This window comes from Rhea pennata, chromosome 13 (genome assembly GCF_028389875.1).
Source record: "Rhea pennata isolate bPtePen1 chromosome 13, bPtePen1.pri, whole genome shotgun sequence".
Classification (NCBI taxonomy): Eukaryota; Metazoa; Chordata; class Aves; order Rheiformes; family Rheidae; genus Rhea; species Rhea pennata.
The window spans coordinates 2,383,990-2,402,848 of NC_084675.1; the positions used below are offsets into that span (position 1 = coordinate 2,383,990).

General features: G+C 62.9%; 1 protein-coding gene across 4 annotated transcripts; it reads right to left on the minus strand.

The window, feature by feature from the left end:
* Positions 1 to 616: 616 nt before the first annotated feature.
* On the minus strand, positions 617 to 15,858 carry KIFC3 (kinesin family member C3). 4 transcript variants are annotated; one of them, XM_062586254.1, is made up of 22 exons: positions 15,813 to 15,858; positions 14,303 to 14,405; positions 14,103 to 14,150; positions 12,535 to 12,671; positions 10,891 to 10,972; positions 9,120 to 9,316; positions 6,533 to 6,598; positions 6,206 to 6,346; positions 5,855 to 6,094; positions 5,427 to 5,600; positions 5,080 to 5,227; positions 4,820 to 4,950; positions 4,554 to 4,665; positions 4,167 to 4,348; positions 3,930 to 4,034; positions 3,584 to 3,714; positions 2,534 to 2,657; positions 1,935 to 2,064; positions 1,604 to 1,833; positions 1,303 to 1,437; positions 869 to 980; positions 617 to 741 (listed from the first exon to the last, which is right to left on the minus strand). In XM_062586254.1, the coding sequence occupies exons 5-22, from the start codon at positions 10,907 to 10,909 to the stop codon at positions 716 to 718; spliced, it is 2,403 nt and encodes an 800-aa protein (XP_062442238.1). In that variant the 5' UTR covers positions 10,910 to 10,972; positions 12,535 to 12,671; positions 14,103 to 14,150; positions 14,303 to 14,405; positions 15,813 to 15,858; the 3' UTR covers positions 617 to 715. The 4 variants fall into 4 exon arrangements, with proteins under 4 accessions (XP_062442238.1, XP_062442235.1, XP_062442236.1 ...); XM_062586251.1 differs by lacking the exon at positions 15,813 to 15,858 and having other exon boundaries at positions 14,107 to 14,150; positions 14,303 to 14,354; XM_062586252.1 differs by lacking the exons at positions 14,103 to 14,150; positions 14,303 to 14,405; positions 15,813 to 15,858 and adding an exon at positions 13,853 to 13,928.
* Positions 15,859 to 18,859: the final 3,001 nt, after the last annotated feature.

An 18,859-nucleotide genomic window follows, 5' to 3' on the forward strand; every position in this document is an offset into this window, starting at 1 on the left:
CCGGCTCGGTCCCGGGGAGCCGCGTTGTTGCAGGCGGCGGCAGAGGGAGGCAGGCACGCGGCAGCCCCCGCCGACGAGGAGACCATCAGCACTACACCAGAACTGGCTTCAAACGGTTTATTTAAAATAAGAAGTTTTGTTACAAAACAGGGTTTTTATTATTAAAATACGTAGAAACATGTAATCTTACAAAAGGTTACATTTATTTTTCTTTTTTTTTTTCCCTTTGTTTTAAATAGAATACGCTGCGGCAGAGTAACCTGGGAAAGGGAGGGAGGAGGCATCAGTGCACTCGATAGCTTATTTGTCGTAGGAGGCAGCGGCACCGAGGGCCGGGGCTGCAGCAGGGCGGGCGCCCCGGGAGGGTTTTGGGGGTGCGCAGGCGCCTCCCTCCCCCCCTCCGCTGCCCTCCAGGCTTTGGGATCCCTAAACCAGGAGGAGTTGGGGCTGGCAGGTGCTTCTGCCACCCCCGACTTTTCATTCCACGGAACGGGACATAAATATTTCAAACAACGCTTTCGTCTCAACCACGCGACAACGCTTAAGCAGCGTCACAGCGGTTTCGGCGGGCCCCGAGCCCCCTGCCGCGGGGCCGCCGACCGCCCGGAGAAGCACGGCGGGGCGGCCGAGGCCGGCGGATCCCCGCGGGCGGCCGGAGCGGTGAAGCCGTCGCCTCCCTCGAGTGGCGTCCAGGCGGCGCAAGCGGGCGGCTCCCTCACACGGGCACCGGCCTCAGCTTCCCTGGAAAGGTGCAGCGGGCGGCAGAGTCACACCGAGCCCGGCCGCCTTCCGCTCCCGCCCGCCCCGGCCCCGCGCTCGCCCGCCAGGCCCGGATCAGCCCTGAGCGCCGCCGGGCGCCGCTGCCCACCTGAGCTCTGGAGCTTCCTGCGGCTGGCGGCGGCGGCGCGGCCGGCGGGCGGCCCCGGGCTGGGCGACGAGTGGCCGCGGGCGGCGGGCGGCGCGGCCCCCGGCGAGTCGCCCTGCGTGCGGACGGGAGGGGTGGGGTGGGAGGCAAGGGCCCGGCGGGCGACGCGGAGCGCGAGCGAAGGCGCCGGGGCGCCAACACCGCCGCGGGCCGGGCCGGCTGCAGGGGCCGGGCCCGCTGCAAGATGGCGTTCGACGGGGCCGGATACCCCGCATGGGGCCCGGCGCGTAGGTGCCTGCCGCTGCCCCGGGCGCGCACCCACGCCGACGCACCCACCCGCGCTAACGGCCCCCCCCTCACCCGTGGGACCACGCGCTGCGGAGAAACAGGGGCGCAACCCGGGGCCGGGAGCGGGGCGGCGGCGGCGGCTCGGTTACCTCCAGCTGCTCCAGGCTGGGCCAGGAGACCAGCTCGGCCTTGCGGGACACGGGGCCCAGCTCCACGGAGCGGACCCTCTCGGCGAACTTGAGCGAGCAGAGCGTCTCGCTGCTGTTCTTCTCGGCCGGCGAGACCTGCGGAGAGGGGGCGGCGTGGGGCGCGCGCCCATCGCCCGGCGGGGCGCTCCTCGTCCGAACCCGGCGCAGCCCTGGTAACCGGGGCGAATTCCCGGAGGGCAAAGGGGATCCGGGGGGGGGGTGGATTTTTTGTGCCGGTGCCCCGGGTGCCCGCTGCCCCTACCTGCACCATCATGAGGGTTTTGCTGTCCCCGCTGAGGGAGTCCTGGAGCAGGTAGGTGAGCTTGGAGTTGCGGAAGGGCACGTGGCCCTGCCGGGAGCGCAGGGCGTAGATCACGTCCCCCAGCGCCGACAGCGACTTGTTGATGTACTGCGCCTCGCGGAGCCGGCTCCCCTCCGCGCCCGACCTTCCCACCCGCTCCGATCCGGCCAGGTCCACCAGGTTCAGCTTCCCTAGGGAGCAGAGACCCCCAAAACTAACCCCTCCGCCCGGCCAGCCGGCTGCGAGGCTGCGCGGCCCCGGGGCGGCCCCCCCGTCCCCGGCCCCGGCCCACCTGCGGTGCGGAGCCCCGTGCTGCGGTCGAGGCCGCGGACGGTGACGACGAGGAGCGCGTGGGAGCGGGAGCTGCGCTCGTTGAGGTTGGTGCACTCCGTCGCCCGGTTCACGTGACCGAGCTCGAAGACCTGCGAGGGAGGCCGAGGCGCCGAGTCCCCGCGCGTCCCCCCGCCCCTCCTCCAGCTCCCTGCAACGCGCCCGCTGCCGCCCACCGGGGTGACGAGAGCCGCCAGGGCTCAGACCGGGCGCCACGCAGGAACCCGACGGCCGGGGCGAAGCCTGGTATCCTGCCAATCCCCCGAGAGCCACCCAGGCCCCCAACCTTCTTATTTTTAAACCCTGAGGGGGGGGCTCGCACCCAGAGTCGGTGCCTTCCAAGCTCCTCGGGCGGCACGGTGCTTGTCACGCTGCACCCAGGGCCCTATTTTGGTCGCTGCTGCTCCCCAGCGCAAAGGCTCCCAACGCCGCAAGCACCGGCGACTCCCGTTTCTCGCTCCCGGCAGACCCGCCATCTGCCCCCGTTATTTTCGCAAATCGGCACGGAGCAATCACCCATGCACGGAGAAATGCAGCCCGGGACCCGCCGGTCGGTCTCACCTTGTTGATGTCCTCCACGCTCTGCACCCTGAACTCGGTCAGCCCGGGCACGTAGAGCTGCCCGCTGCCGTCCGGACACAGCTTGATCTCCAGCTTCTCCTGAGGTTCCTTCCCCAGCAAGTCCCTGCGGCGAGGGCACCCGTGAGCCTCCCGGGCAGCGGTGCCACCTCTCTTTGCCCCCAAAAGGCCTGCTGCGTCCCCGGCGGCTGCTCCCGCAGGCGCTCGGCCGGCTCGGGGGGGGGGGGGGGCAGCGAGCCCAGGCGGGACCCGGTCGCAGGAGGAGCCGTTTCCTCCCGGGCTCTTCCCTAAGCTATTTATAGCACTTGGCTCTCGGATCCCGCCGGGCCGCGCTAACGCGGAGCGGACGCGCGGCGCCTGCTCCCGCCCGAGCCAGGCTGCGCTCGCCTCTCCTTATTCCGTTACTACGATCCCAACGGGACGCTGCCCCTCCACCCTCCCCACCCCGGGGCCGGCAGCTGCGTTAGCTCCGCGGGGCTCTGCCGCCGGCGCTTCTCCGCTCGGGATCGCCGCCCCCCTCCCGCCACCGTCCGGGCGGAGGGGCGGGCAGCGAAGGCGAATGGTTCTCATTCCCCGAGCTCCTCGTTTACCATTTCTAAATATAACGGCCAGAGGGCCCGCGGCAGAGCAGAAAGGCGGACCCCTTCCGTGCGGCGGCTTCAAAGCCGCTCGAGGGGAAAGAAGGGGGCAGGAGCCGGGGCGGCGGCGGGAGAGGGAGCAACCGCAGCTGCCCTTCGAACGGCCTTGGCACGGCCAAGGAGCCGTGCGAGCCGAAGGAAGCCGAGGAAGAGGCGGGGAGCGGGAGCAATCCCAGCCGAGCGCTTGCAAAGGACGGACGGCTGGCGGTGGGAAAAGGAGGGGGGGAAAAAAAAAAATCACAGGGCCAAACGCGCGGCCCAGAGCGCCGGGGACAAAGCGTACAGCCAAGGGAGCGCTGTGCGGCAGGGCCTCCGCGGCGCCGGCGCTGCCCGCCGCCGAGGCGGAGGGGCGGCGAGCGCTCCCGCGCCCAAGCTCACGCTCGCCGGGCGCTACCTGAGCGCCTCGTTGTAGATCTCGGCCGCGCTGACGGTGATGGCGTAGTCCCAGTCGGCCGCCTTGCTCCGCACCTCGGCGAAGAGCAGCTGCAGGGCCCGCTGGTTGATGCCTGGGTTCGCAGACGTTCCCTAACGGGTCGGAGAGGAAAGGAGGTGAAATCGAGAAAGCCCCGTTACCATTTGTTTGGGCTTGGGACTGCCGCTTAGCCACGTAGGGCCCGGGCCACCACCTGGGCCAGGACCCCCTGTCTAGAGGAGCGCTGGCGCCGAGACGTGGGACGCAGCGGGCGGTGCAGGACGGGAAACCGAGGAAGGAGAAAGGAGGCAAAGCCAGGCAACCTTACCTCCATCGTGTACGTTTTGCCTGCCCCCGTCTGCCCGTAGGCAAATATGCAGACGTTGTAGCCGTCGATGCAGGAGGTGACCAGGGCCTGAACCTCTTGAAATACCTGTTGGGGACAGGGCAGTGTCACGAAGGCTTTGCCCACATCTTCCGCGCTGCAGCCCCGGGTGCTGCGGTGCCAACCAGCTCCTTCACCAGGCCACAGCGGCGCGGCGGGAGCAGACGCGGCCGGACTTACGTCCTCCTGGGTTGCTCGCGGGGGAAAGACCTTGTCCAGCTCAAAGGACACCTGCTTCCCTTTGTGCATTAGGTGCAGCACAGCGTCGTCGTCAGGGTCGAACGTCACCGCATTGGCTGCCTCCGCGCCTTCCCCGTCCTCCCTCATTATGGGACGGACTCGCCCAAACACACGGATATTGCCTGTAGGAGCAAAGCAGAGACCTACTCAGGTCCATGGTCCATCCTCTCACCCCTGGGTAATCCCACTGTCTTCACAAGCGCTGTCAAACACGTGGGCCGAACACAACCTGCTTGACCATCTTGCCCCAGCACAGCCCCAGACCCCCAGAGGCGGACAGCTGGCCCAGAGATGACCAAGGAGGTGCTGCCAGCATCTCCCACACACCTTTGAGCCGCACCAGCTCGTTGTGACACTTCTTGCGGAGCTGCAGCTCCCTGCGGTACTTCCTCAGGAGCTCCCGGTTGGTGCTGTTTACCTCCTCGATGGCTTGTCCGATCTGAGCAAGACAGGAGGTGGACAAAACCCTTGGCATGGCCATCTCAGCCCTCCCAGCTCCGGACCGCTCCGTCCTCCCGTGGAATTGGAAAGGGCAGAGGATGTTGCCTCCAGCTCCTCCGCGCTGCCCGTGGGGCATCTGCAGGGGGCCTCACCTCCGACCTGGCGCTCCGCAGGGTCTCCTGGAGGAGCAGGGGGAAGTCGCGGACCTGCCGCTTCAAGCTGTTGTAGTCGTTGGTGAGGGTGCGGAGCGCCGGCTGCAGCGTGAGCAGGTTGGTCCGAACCCCTGTGAACACAAGGCGCGTGTCCCCCCCGGCGCTGGGCGGAGGCCGGAGAGATCCCAGCCTCCGAGCCGGGGCGCTTCCCAGGGGACGCGGAGCCGGCTGCAAGCGCACGGACCTGCTGCCTCCCTCACCTGCCAAGTTCTCGTGCACCGCCTTCATCTCCACTTGAGCGCGGGAAAACGCCTCTTCGATAGCTCGGTTCTTCTCATCCTCCATGGCCTGCATTTCCTCCAGCATCTGCCCGTGCGCCCGCTCCAGCTCGGCCTCGTACATCGTGATCTGGCGAGGGGAGCAGGCGGGCGGTGAGGCTGCGCCGGGCGCCCGGCTCTAACCGGCGCGGCTGCGTTCAGGCATCCGGGCGGCGGAGGCAAACGCGCGGCAAGCACAGCTCCAGCGGGGAAGAGCGTCAGCAACGCATTGCCGGCGCGCGCTTGCCGCGAGCTGGGGGGCTGCGCAGCTCCCGCGACGCCCCACGTACCTGCGCACGGAGCTGCACGGCTGTCTTCTGCGAGCTCTGCAGCTGCTGCTCCATCTCCTTCAGCACCTGCCTCTGCATCCCCACCTGCTCCTGCAGGTACTGGTTTCGGGACTGGCTCTCGCACAGCGCCTGCTTCGCCTTGGACGACTCCACCTCCACCGTTTTGATGATGTACTGGGTGGAAACAGCCCAGACATGAAACGCTGGGGTGCGGAGCGGCCAACGGCGCCCGGCAGGGACCCGGAGGAGTGAATTCACAAAGATTTTGGCGATGTTCTTGGGGCCAAGCGTATCAGCCAGCTGGCAGCATCACGAGCCCCAGCTCCCTCGCACGCCCCTGATGGCCAGGAGAGGACATCCCTTCCGTTTGGGCCAGAGTGACACCCCCGGGAGGTGGGGCACCAAGCACGCCGCCCCACGGAGCTCACCTTGACCTGCTGGGGCTGCGACTTGAGGCTGGCGATGGTCTCCTGGCTGTCGCGCAGGCGCCGGCTGAGCCGCTCCTCCTCCTGGGCTTTCTCGGCGAGCGAGTCCTTCAGCCGCAGCTCCACCTCGGCCAGCCGGTTCGTCTTCTGCTGCACCTCGAGGTCCAGCTCGGAGAGCTTGGCCCGCGCCTCCTCCATCTCCCGTTGCAGCTGCGCCAGCCGCTCCTGCAGCCTGCCGTTCTCCTGCCAGGCCAAAAAAAAAAAATAAAAAAAAAAATTAAAAAAAAAAAAATCCGTGGAGCCGAGGCCGCCGTCGCCCGGCGCGGCTCCGGGCACCGCCGCCGGCTCACCCACCTGGACGTGCTCGCAGGCCCGGCACGGCGCCTGCTGCTGCCGCAGCGCCCGCAGCTCGCCCTCGCAGGCCTTCATCTCCTGCCGCAAACGCTCGTTCTCCGCCGCCAGCAGGTTGCGGTGCTTCTCCAGGTCCGTGCCGCCCTGCGAGCGCGAAGGATGGCGACGGGGACGGGGGAAGACAAAAAAAAAAAAAAAAAAAAAAAAAAAAAAAATAGCCTGGTGACCACGCTGCCCTGTCCTGCAAAAATCCCTCTGCTCGCGCATCGAACGGCCCAGACCACGACAAAAACCTCCCGCGGGGGAAAGGCTCGGCCTCCAAGAGCTCACCAGCTCCGAGCGGAGTCTGCTGATTTCCTCGGCTTGATCCAGGAGATTCGCCTTCAAATTTTCAACCTGTCAACGCAGGCGGGGTTAGCCAGCGGGCTCGCGAGGAGACTCGCACCACGGAAAAGATCCCAAGGGAAAAGAGGAGACCATCCCGTTCCCTTACCGCGGAGCGGCAGGGAATCGTTCCCGGCAGTGCTTTATTCCCTCCCCGTGCAGGTCTCCGCGGAGCCCCCGACCGCACCGCGGGAACTCCTCACCCCAACATCCCAGCGCTCGACCTTTCCCTGCCCTGCTTCCCCCGCCTCCAACCCTGCTCCGAGAAACGTTTCTCCTCCAGAAGCGCTGGATCGCGCCTTCGCTGCACCTTAATGTTCTGCGAGAGCCTGATTCACGCGAGCTGATTAAAACGAGCGTTAATGAAAGGCTTGTTTCTCAGTTATCCCGCAGGTATAATTTATCCACCTCGAGTATTAGCAGCAACCGTTCCTAAAGAAGTAACATCTGCTCCGGAGGAAAAAATAAAATAAAATAAAATAATAATAAAAAAAAACCTATCCACAGTTGTGTTTAAAGAGCCCAAAGCTCCTCATTGCCCTTGCAACAGGGCTCTGCTTTGCCTGCTCTTTTGTTGTTGCTTTTTTCTCTCTAGGAAAGTTGCCTTGGATAAAGGAGGGTGAGCAGAAGTCGAAGTGTCACGGGAGGATGCTCCCAGCCAAACCACCCCTCTGCACGAGACATCTGCCCACCGCCTGGACGGGGCTGCCCTCCTTGCAAAACCAGGTGGATTTTAGCAATCCTGGGGGGATTTTTTTTTTTTTCACGAGCTACCTTTGGTTTGCATCTCTGCTCCTTCCCCGCCTGCTGCAGACGGCAGGGAGGCTGCGGAGAAAAAGACGACTGCAGCTATTCCAATTAACTGCTGCGGCTGCCGCGACAGCTGTGGCGCGGGAACCGCTGGGTTTTCCGTCGCAGCGGTCGCCCGCGGGCTCGCCGCCTCGCCGAAGGCGCCGGCCTCGTCCCAGGCCCCTTCCGCGGGAAAGCCCCGCGCTTCCCTCCCGGTTAAATCCCCGCTCGCGCCGTGGGACTCGGGCGCTTCCCCTCTCCCGGCGCGCGGAGGAGGAGAAGGGCGGCGCGGGCGACTCCATCCGCCCCCTCCCGAAACCAGGAGCAGGGTATCGCCCCATCTGCGTAGCCGGGCTTTCACAAACGACCAGGCTTCAGCGGTCCCTAATTTAGGAACTGCTGATTTATAACAAATGCAAACGCGCTCGCATCGTGCTGCAATTAATTAGCAGTGGTAATTAAGCCACTCCTTGGCGGAGCTGCCGGCGCGGCGGGCGGCCCCGGCACGGCGCGCAAGACGAGCTTCCCGCGCTCAGGGCTACGAGCCCGGCTGGAAAACAGAGCCGTTCCCTCGCCGAGCGTCACGAAAGCGCCGTCCGGGATGCCGCTCCCGGCCCTACCTGCGCCTCGCTGGGCCCCTCTGGCCCGATCCCGCTCTCCGGAGGGGAAAGGGGCTCTCCGGCGGCTCCGGCGGGCGCGAGGTGCCACCCCGCCAGGCTCTGCAGCCCCGGCTCGGGTCTCGTTCCCGGCCGAGGCCGGTCCCGGCGCCGGGCAGTCCCCAGCTAGCTGCCGCCGGCTCCCGGAGGGCCGGATCCTGCCTGCGCTCCGGGTTGTGTCACGCAGACTGTATCGACCGAATCCAGGACAACTACAGCCACCTTTTTGCCACCAGTGGAACAAGCAAAACCTGACTATAACAGCTCCCACAACATCCACATGCAAATCCTTTTACCAGCAGCCTGTACTTCAGCCTCCCTGCAAGCGAAAAGGTCCTTGCACCGAGAGATGCGTCCGCAGAGTTACAGTAAACGCTCTGGGGTTTCGCTTGTAGGGGTTGAAAAAGGGGGGTTGTCCTCCAAGGCAAGGCAAGGTTTGCGGACCAGCTCAAGCATCTGTTAGCCTCCACTCGGCGCAATCCACTCCCTCCACCGCTTCCTCCTTAAGCGGCGACACTCTGCAACATTCGCGTTTTACTTCCCGACTTTTGAAAGTCGCTAAGACTAATTTATTTTACGAGCTTATTCTGACAGATCTCTCTTGCACGGGGGGCGGGGGGGAGGACCGACATTTGCCCCGGAGCTCTGCTTCCAGCTCTGCCGAGCCCGCGATGCCCAGTCCTTCCAGGCCACCTCACCTCGAGGGGCCTGGCAGCGTTTTGCCAGCGTTGCTGCAGCGTCACAGTAACGTCAGTTTGGCGATTACAGCCGTCGCAGGGAAGGCGCGAGGCTGCTCGGCCCAGCGGGCAGCCCCGAGAGGGGCTCCCAACGCTCCGGCTCCCGGCTCCCTGCTCTCGCTACCAGGCGTCCGAGCCGACCACAGCAGGCCGGCGGAGCAGACGCTCCTCCGCGCTGCTCGCCCAGGTCCTAAGCGCCTTTTGGAGGCGGCCCTCGCTAGCAGCGTTGCCTCAGGCGTTGCAGGCAAGCGCATTCAAAACGCAGCGAGCACTCAAACCGAGCCTCAATTTTCACCTGGAAACCTCGACCGTGCCTTTCTTCTTCCCCCCTCTGCCCTGCCCATGCCATACCTGGCCTTGCAGCTGGACAGACACAGCAATTTCTTCGTTTTCCCGGGCAGAGAGCTTCTCCTGCAGAGTCAGCAGCTCCTGCTGCAGCCGCAGCTTCTCCTTCTGCAGGTGAGCCATCGACTCGACCATCTTCTGGATCACCGGGAACTGGCGCGCTCCCGGCAGGCTAGCGCGTTTCCCATCGCAAAGCCTCCCACCTGCAACGGGAAGGGCAAAGGCAGAGCGGGTCAGGGAAGCCGGTATTGCGCGCTGGGGGGGCTACCCACCACCCCTGCAGAAGTATCGCAGCTCAGCCCCGGGGGGGCTTTGCCTCTTGCCAGGTCCAAGCCACCCCGAAGCGCGCGGGAGGGCCGGCTCAGAGCCTTGCATCCCGCGACAGGTCTTCTTTGCGGTTGCATCTAACTTGCCCACACGCGATGGCTCGGGAGGAACTATCGGGGACCAGCCCAGCATCCCGTATCGGTCCTCCACCCTCAAAACAGCTCAACGCGCGCTAACGCTACGTCCCATTCCTTCCCTGGACGGGTTCTGGAGGCAACAACCACCCGGCTAACATTTGCAGCTTCAGCAGATGCCGCAGCAGATCTGCAGACGCCAGCAGAGACGCTGGGTATCTCACGCCATAAAGCAGAGTATCTGCTGGGGCGGGTTTTTTTTTTTGTGTTGCACATTTTGAAATTGTAGGAAGCAACATCACACCAAGATGTCTAAGAACATGGCTAGGAAGCCAAGCTTTCAGCAGATGGGGAGGCTGGCCGTGCACGTATGTGTTATGACACAGCCCAATTACGTGACGAGATGCTCTGTTTTCCACGGCGCTGCCGCCTCGCTCACACAACTGCTTTTACTACATCACTCTGATTCATCCCCAGAGCCCAATATCCTTTTTTCTGAATGAGCAGGTGCTTGGGGAAAGATGGTATGTGACCATGTTATTAAAGGCTGCATCATAGCACACAAATAGAATGGAAGCCAAATTAAAATTATCTGGGTACCCTGAACAGCAATATTGCCTCATCTTCTACGCTCGGCTTTACAACTTGCCTAATAGCATCTTAAACATGTTTTTTTTGTGTGTGCTTTATAGTCGCTGGGGCTCACGGAGGCCTACCTGGCCATACATCAGAGCCTACAGAATTAATCCTTAAATTATTCAGTAGTTCCCCAATCCCAGAAAAAAAAAAGAAAGAAAAAGAAAAGGAAAAAAAAAACCCAAGCTGGTCCTGACTCATTCGCACGGCGGTGGGAAGAGCCCCTCGGCGCCCCCGGAGCCGGCCCCTTCTCCCGCCCTGCCCTGAGTCCACGGCCAGCGGCAGCGTCCCGAGGTCCCGGACGGCGAAAGGTGACGCCGGGAATTATTTGGCTGCCTGCCACAGCCGCTGCTGCCCGCTTTCTGCAAAGACGTCCGTAACGCCAGGAGCCGCAAATAGCCGTGCCTTCGGTTTTAAAACACGCGGGCACGAAGCAGACGTGCTCTCCCCGCGCTTAAAACGGTCCAGGAGCCAGCAGAGAGGGCAAAAAAAAAAAAAATAAATACCAAACTAGGGTCAGCTCTGCACTTCTGCTCGCGCTTCGTCACAGCTCGCGCTCCTGGGCACGAGCACGGACCACGCGGCAGGATTTTCAGAAGCGCCCGCTGATTTTTTTCGTCGTCGCCGTTGTTTTTTGCCGCCCTGCCTCCGGCCGGGGACCCCGCGCGCGTCGGCTCTGCCGAGCGCCCCCGCACAACCCCCTTCCCGGCCACCACCCCCCGTCCAGCTCCCGCCGGTACCTGGTTTCTCAACGCTCATCGCGGGGGCTGCCGGCGGCCGGGCGTCCTCGCGGCGCGGCCGGGCGTCCTCGCCCGTCGCCTCCTGCACGGGACGAGAAGAGCAGCAGCGTGGGACGTCGTGCCGGGCACGCGGGGGGATCGGCGGGTGCGCGCTCCCTCCGCGCACCCGGCGTCTCCCGGAGCGTTTCGGAAGGGACGGACCAGGGAGGGAGGTGGCAGAGGAGAGGAAAAAAAAAAAAAAAAAAAAAAAAAACACCACACCCGAGGCTTAATATAAAAAGAGGAAAAGACCAAAAAAAAAATGATGTGGTCACGGTGCCGGGCAGTGACCCAGTCCTCACGCGCTGGGTGGTTTTGTCACTGCAGTCAGGAGGGTCGGAGCAAGGCTGCTGAGAAAGGGGAAGAAAAACGAGCGTAGCCAGAATTAAATCGGACAGAGCAAATCAGAGCCAAGGAGGGAGCGTTAAAATCACGGCGCTCCTCTACCCCACCACAGAGTTATTCCTCCCTGCAGGTTTCACGTTGCTTGTCCCACTTAGCTGCCAAGGACCCAGACGCTGGCTCTCTGCAACCCTTCAAGGACCATTGCACCTTGTTCCAGGAGATCTTAGCGTAAGTCGGGAAGAAGGGAGAGGAATACAGGGAAGGTCAAAAATGCACACATCTGTTCTGTAATTCTATGCTTGCACAGGGGAAAAAAAAAAACAATCTGTTTTTTCCTACAGCAGAAAAGCGCCAGCGGCATGCTCTCCAAAACGTAAGCCGCTCATTAGCTCAGGCTCCATGATCCCTCCCTACCCCGGTCAAAAGGGCCTTTTCTTACTTGTATCTTATCTAGGAGCACGTGGCATCGTTGCACTGGCGAGCAATGGCAAAGAAACAGGTCTCAGGCGAGCTGGCGAATACCCATCACAAGCAAAACGTCTCTGAACGCAGTTTGGGGGGAGGAGGAGGAGGAGGAGGAGGAGGCAGCACAAGCCACAGGGAGCAGCCGAAGACCGGAGAAGCTGCGTTTCTCAGGTGCCTTTCGTTTGAAATGCTAGAAGGCTTTTGCTGATGGGAATTCATTAAGGCTAGCACTAGCTAACGAGGTGTTTTCCTTCCTTTCCAAGGAGCAGAGTTTAAACGATTTGCCTGCAGCAGCGATGTAACCGGCACCCAGGTGTCCCGCCACTGTCCCCTGCCGTAACCTGTCCCGCCTGGCGTGCCCACCCGCGGCCCCGGCCCCGAGGCAGCGCGTTTGCGCATCGCCCTCCTGCTCCTTGCAGGAGTCAAGAAAAGCCGCAGCGAACGGCCCTGCAGCTTGGGTACCCTTAAAACCTGAGACACTGCAAGGGGCAGAGCGGGGAACAGAAGGAATCACGCCATTAGAGGAGGGGGGGAAACCGCTCAAAAAAACAAAACCGCGGCGCTAAAACCTGGCAATCAGCTGATCCAGGTCCAAGCAGCCGAGGCACAACAGCAGGAATGCGCATGCCAACGCGCCCCGCACCCTGGCCAGGTATAAAATTCAGGTGACACAGCTGGAGGGCTCCTCGGGCGCAAGCCTGGGTGCTCGCGGCCAGTCCCCACCGGGTATCGACGGAGAGAGCAGCACGGTTTTGGTTCCCCAGCAACATCGCTGCTGGATCAAGCGCTTCTTACCTGGAGGGTCAGGCAGAGACTGTGCGGACCTGCAGCCTCCGGCCAGCTCACGCCGAGGATTTTAGGCTGGAGTAGCACGGGAACCGGAGCAGAGGAGTCCTCCCCACTCCCACTGATGAAGGGATCCTGCCCACGGCCTGAGACAGAGCAAAAACCGCCGCTGCACCGCCCAGGTCGCCGCCGCCGAGTCCGTGCACCCTCGACGCCGTCTCAACCACGGATATTTCTGCCCGCGCCCCGAGGCCACGGAGAGGAGCAGAGCGAGAAACCCAGCTGTGGTCCAGCCCCGGAGCCGAGGCAGCTGAGACCTGCCAAGCTCAGCTCACAACGCTTATTAAAAGCATTTGCGATGCGAATTAGAGAGCTGAGCCCTTCCGGAGTGGCCCTTCTCACACCCTTTGGGCCGAACGGAAGGCGACCAGCATCTCGAGGAGCTTTCTCCCTGGCTGCGGGCTCAGGGCGAACCACCGTGCCTGGGACACCGGCCACCGGGATCCCGTCCCCACGGCGATCCCGTCCCCGCCGCGCTCGCCCTGGCACCAGCCCCAATTTGAAGATTTGACGGGCCAAAAGTCTTGTAGAGCAAGCGACTTCCGCGGGAGGTTTCCACTGCCAGCTGCCCGGGCCCACCAGGGATATGCACGCACGGTGCCAAAACCGGACTGCGGGTGTCACCCCGTCCGCGTCGCGGAAAGCTCAGCGTTTCAGCAGCGCGCGCAGAGCCTGGCGGGCGAGCTGAGCCGAGCCGAGCCGAGCACGGGCCATTTCTTCAGCTCCCTCTCCCCTCTGGGTATCGAGAGGGGAGGAAACCGCAGTGGCCGCCATCCCCGGGCTCGTCGCCGGCCACCTAACGAGGAAGGAATGCGCCCGGGCCACGGGGCGGAGGGCGAGCAGCGAGGAAACCCCGTTTTCGGCATCGCCGCCGCCGACCAGTCCTGCCGCCTCGCCAAGGCCCGGCCGCGGTGGCTGCCAGCCGGAGCAGCCTCCCAGCGCCAGGGAGGAAGCAGCCCGCGGAGAAGCTGCTGCTGCCAGCGCTCAGGAATGCAAAACGTCAAAGCCAACAGCCACAGAGCCCAAACCGCCCAGGCGTTTTTAACCTGTTTTTTTTTTCCCCTTTTTCTTTTTTTTTTTTTTTCAAAAAAAAAAGAAATCCAGCATGCAGCACCCTCCCTCCCCACATTATCCCGCCGGTGACCCTGGCGCCGCCGGGAAGCGCCCGGCGGTGACGGAGGTGGTAACGGCTGCCGCCTCCCGAGCAGGTTTCGACAAGCAGCCCGGCTGCAAAACACGGCGGCAGCGAGCGTTCGGCCGAGCTCACCCACGCGGCGTGGCGTGGCGTGGCGTGGCGAACCCTCCCGGGGGGGGCCGGCACGAAGGACCAGCGAGGCCAGCACACCTCCCTCTGCTTTCCTCCGTGCGTGTTCAATTTTAACCTTCCCCCCCCGCCCCTCCCCGGGGCTGCTGCCCCAAAAGGGGGCTGCTGCCCCAAAAGGGGGCTGCCAGCCAGCGCGACGCTGCGGCCGGGGCACAGCGGAGGCGCCCGCGGGTGCTCAGCCCCCCCCGGTTACCTACGCGCCGGCTCCCGAATCCGTTTCTCGCCGCTTCAGCTCTGACATCTGGAAAGCAATGCGAAAAATGCGGGCTTGCTGGTTCTCCTCGGCAGCGCGACCGAGGGGCGGGAGCAAAGGAGGCCGAGCCTGCCCGGGCGGGCCGGGCCGAGCCGCGCCGAGCCGAGCCGCGCCGCGCCGCGCCGCCCCGCCGCACTCACCCGCCGCCGCGGCCCCTTCGCGGCCCGCGGCCGGCCGCAGCTCGCAGGTCCCGCGGGGCGCGCTCACGGCGCGGGGGGGCCAAGCGCGGCGGCCGCTCGGCGCCTGCGGACGAAGCGCAAAGACGGGCGTTGCCGGCTGCCTCGCGGTCGAGCCGCGGGTATTTGAAAGCCCGGGCGACCGTCTCGTAGCCACCCGGGACGGCAGGAGCGTCCCCGGCTCGCTCCCTAATCCCACGTAAAGTTGCATCGTTTTTAGGATAAGACAAAAAAAAAAAAAAAAAAAAAAAAAAAGAAAGAAAGAAAGAAAATACTAAGCTTGCTAAACGCACCCGGCGGACGTTATATAAACCGTGCCTGCAATTAATTTACTCGGCTCTGCAGCCTTTCTAGACTCCTCCAAAGGCTGGACGTGATTTATTATTATTATTTTTTTCTCCCAAAACTTTAGGGCTGGGCCCTCCCCCGGGCAGCTCCGGCCTCTGCTCCCGGCAGCTCGCCCCGCGCTGCCGGTGCCGGCCCTGACCTCCGCCCGCCCCAGGGGCTCCGCGCCCGGTGCAGCCGCGGCGGCGGCGGCTCCCCCCGCCCCGGGCGGCTTCGGCAACGGAAATGAGCCGCTCCGCCCCGCCGGTGCTCGTTGCCATGGAAACCCCCAACCCCCCCCCCTCGTCCCCCCAATCCCCTCCCCTTCCCCCCGTCCGGGTGGTTTGCCGAGAGCCCCGGGCTCCGGAGGTGGCTCTGAGACGCGGAGCTGCCAGGGAAAACTATTTCTACCCCGGGGATGTGAAGAAAGCAGGAAAAGATGGCTGGAGACCGCTCGGGAGGCTTTCTGGAAGCAAATGGAAAGGCTCCTGTATTCCTGAGTTAAAGGTCCTGTTTTAGATGAATTTATATACATTTCCTGTGCCGGATTTATATCTAGCTGTCTATAGCACACATCTAATTATTATGTTAAGCTCTGATTTGGGAGACGCACGTTACTCATGCTTTGTTAATGGTAATTAACTGGCAATACCGGATATTTGCCGCAACAAAATGTAAATCGGCATCTGCGGCTGCAGCAGGCACCCACGTGCCGACAGCTCGCTCCCATCTGCCCGCGGCTGGCACCGTGCTGCCCGCCCGCCGACACGGGGCCGGGGCTCGCCACCGAGGCGGGCGCCCAGACCCGCCGCGGAAGCGGGCCTCAGCCTCCCTCGCTCAGCTCCGGCTCCATCCCGGCGCTTCCCGGCGCTCAGAGCGGCTCGAAGAGCAAAAACGAGCCCCCGGAGCTGGCTCGGCTCCCCTGCATCGCCGGCTCCGTGGGCCGGCGGGGCCGGAAGAGAAGCGACCGCGGGAAGGGAAAACTGCGGCCGAGCCTTTGCCGCGCTCGCCGCTGCCGGCCCGTTTTCTGCCGCGGCTCCAGCCCTTCGCCCTAACCGGGCTGCTCCCCCGCGGCCGAGCGCGGGCGCCCTCCGCTAGCCCCTCTGCGCGCCGCCGGCGCTCGCGGCCCCGACGCCTCTCCCTGCGTTACCTTTCGCAGAACCCTTTCCTTGGGCAAGGGAGACTCGAGCGGCGTCTCATCCCAAAGCCGTACGTGGAAACGCGAGCGACAGCCGCGGGGCTTCCCGTGCCTTGCCGAGCGCCGGCAGCCACGTGGGCTGGAAAAAGCTTCCCCATACCCCTCGCTATATATAACCACGCCATTCCTCTGCTTAAAATTATACCAGAGCTTGAGGCTGGGCTAAAGCATAATAAATCTGCTGCCAGCAGCAGGGGGGAGCAACTCATATGCACCTTATGCAGCACACACAGCTCTGGTGCCGCTACCGAGTCTGCAGAGACATGAAATGTTCAGTCACGTCCGATTTGCATAAATATCCTCTCTTCCCCACGCCGCTCACTCGGCTGCGTTCCCGACAGCGCGGGTACGTGACGGGTTACCTTGCGGACTCCAGCAGCACCCGCAATCCTGCATGGTCGTTGGCTTAATTTATGAGCTGCAGGGGGGGGAAGGGTGTGGAATAAATAAATAAGTAACCGTGCTGGCGGGATGGAAGCGCCAGGCACGATAACCCGCTCAGCACTGCTGCACCGGCAGCAACGCCCGCAGGAATTTCTCTTTTCTTTTTTATCTTTTCTTTTTTTTTTTTCTTTTTTTTTTTTTTTTTTTTGCTATCGGAATGGATGCATCCGCAGAGTCCGCGTGCTGGTTCCCCGGGCGAAACGCTCCCCGGCCCTCCATCCATCGCCAGGGTATTTAGCTCGAGGCGCCGCTGGAAATCCTGGCCGCCCCTTGCTCCTCCTTTCCTGGTGGCTTAAGGGAAATGTCAGCAATGGGCTAGCCAGCCGCTCTGCCCCAGCGAGTATTTAACCTCCACCTGTACAACCCCTTAGAGGGAAAGGGGGGGAGGTAAAGAGGCCTGGCAAAAATGTGCCCCCCTCTCCTGCCCTTAGCACTTCCCGACCCCCTGCCGCTCGTTGGCTCCTCCAAGGCCGGGTCTGCCGGTGTCTTGGAGCCCTTTGCTCCTCCTGGCTGCGAGACGCAAGCATCAGGGTGCTGGAGAAGAGCCTTAAGGCTACTCCTGCAGCAGCAGCAATCACCTTAAAAAAAAAAATACGCACCGAGGTTGGCAGAGCCTTTAGCGGCGACGGGGAACCCTTCCCGCGGCCCCAAACCAACGCGGTGCCTGCCACCGGCTCCTCACCTCTACATTTTCGCGTGCCCCCTCCGGGGCGATTTTGCAACCGTCGCCTGTTTGCGCTCCTTTTCCTCCCCCGGCTAAGCAGTGGCGCACGTCGCAGCAGGATACAGCGTTTGGCAGTTTTTTTTTTTTTTTTTTTTTTAAGCCCCGAAGCTCACGGGCAGGACGGAAACGTTATCCTCCCGTGCATTATTTACGCCGCCTATCCATAATGGATGCGGCTGCGGCCCGCAGCCGGCGCTTCGCCGCCGGCGCTCGGGACGGTTTTACGAGGCTGCTCTGCAGAGCCTTGCGGACCTGGCCGGATCGATCGCTTTTTAGAGCAATTTATTGAACCCGTTAAAAAATGAGGAAAGGAAAACACGGGGAAAACACGTTCCCAGTGCGTGCACGGTGAATACGAAGCCACGGCGCGTCTCACGGCTCTACCGCTGGCTCGGAGCACCGTACTCAGCATCGCCTGCAAAGATGTAGCTGGCGTTTGCAAGCAGGAGTGCGCCCGCACCCTTATTTTTGGGGCATATCTCCGAGATCAGCGCGAGGGGAGCAGGATGAGAAAAGTGAATTGAAGTCCCCTGCACCAGGCGTTTCCCATCGGCGGTCACTCAAAACAGGGACCTGCAAAGGAAAATCCCTCTCTGCCGGCTGCTGCGGCATCGCCGCTCTGCTCCCTGCGGGCGGCCGCTTTCGTGGCAGCGACCTGGCTACAGTTTGCAAATATTGCAATGCAAGCTCGAAGCGGGAGCTTCCGGGACTAAAAATGTTTAATTTAGATATCTCCTTCCAGCGACTTGCTCCTGAAGCAATGCCGCCGGAGCAAAGGCACCGCTTAATTAGCCTCGCTGGAAAGCGGCGCGTTAAGATTAACCCAGCACGGAGCTGGCGCACAAAACCGTGCCATCCGGAGGCGGCTTTCGGGTTCGCTCGGCGTGCGAACGGCTCTGCCACGGCGCCCACTCCGTCCCTCACCTGCGGGCCCTGGCGGACCCTCCCGAACCGGCGGTCCCCTTCCTCCCTCCGCTTCAGGTTTCCTCGGAGCCAGGCGTGCACGGAGAGCCCGATCAGGGCGCTTAGCGTGTACATGGCCGCGACCGAACGCCGGCGAGCACTTTCCCGCGCCGCACTGCACCTCCACTCCCATCTGGCCGTGTATTAAGCAAATCAAAGCAGCTTAAAGTCCATCCCCACCTGAGCACGCTGGTCCCCTGCAAATTGCTGACGCCGGCTCTTTATTAGCGTCGGCGGGCGCCTGTGTTTTCCACCTGCCTCGGGTAACCCGCTGCAGAAGGGATCGGGGTTTTTAGGGTGGGCAGCTCTGAATATCGGCTATAGTCCGAGGACGAGTTGTTACTGCAAACGGGGTAACCTATCAGCCGCGGTTTTTCCCTCCGCCGGCTTAAAAAAAGAAATCAGCTCCCCGCGAAAAATCAGCTCGGGAGCGGCCAGCAGCTCTCCCGTTCGCGCCCGGAGGAAGCCCGCCAGGCTCCGCTTCCCTCCGGCTAACTCAATATCCAAATCCAATCTCCGATTGGAGCCAGCCCGGACCGGCGAAACCCAAGCGGCTCGGCAAAGCAAACAGCGATCAGCTGCAAAGGCTCCGCTTGCTGCGCCGCGGGGCGTTTGCCAAGACACACAGATCGTATCGGGCTAATTTACAAAAGAGAAAAACCAACGTAATTAACGCGCGGGAAAACACTCGAATAAAAGGCGCATTAAGTGCAAAAGGCGATAGCGCTAAGAGGTCGAGTCGTTTCGAAATGCCGGAAAACCAGGAATGTTACCTGTGGGGTTTCACGCAGCCGGCGCGCAACGCAGAGGGGATCAAACTTGGGAAGATTCACCCCAAAACGGGAACAAGTCAGTGAGGGGCAGGTGG

What these genes read in the sequence shown, in the direction of transcription:
- KIFC3 (XM_062586254.1), bottom strand. An exon ending in CTGTCCAGCTGCAAGGCCAG is followed by an intron (nt 6,599 to 9,119) that starts GTATGGCATGGG and finishes CTGCGTTGACAG; the next exon opens with GTTGAAAATTTGAAGGCGAA. An exon ending in CGAGCTGGTGCGGCTCAAAG is followed by an intron (nt 4,349 to 4,553) that starts GTGTGTGGGAGA and finishes TTGCTCCTACAG; the next exon opens with GCAATATCCGTGTGTTTGGG.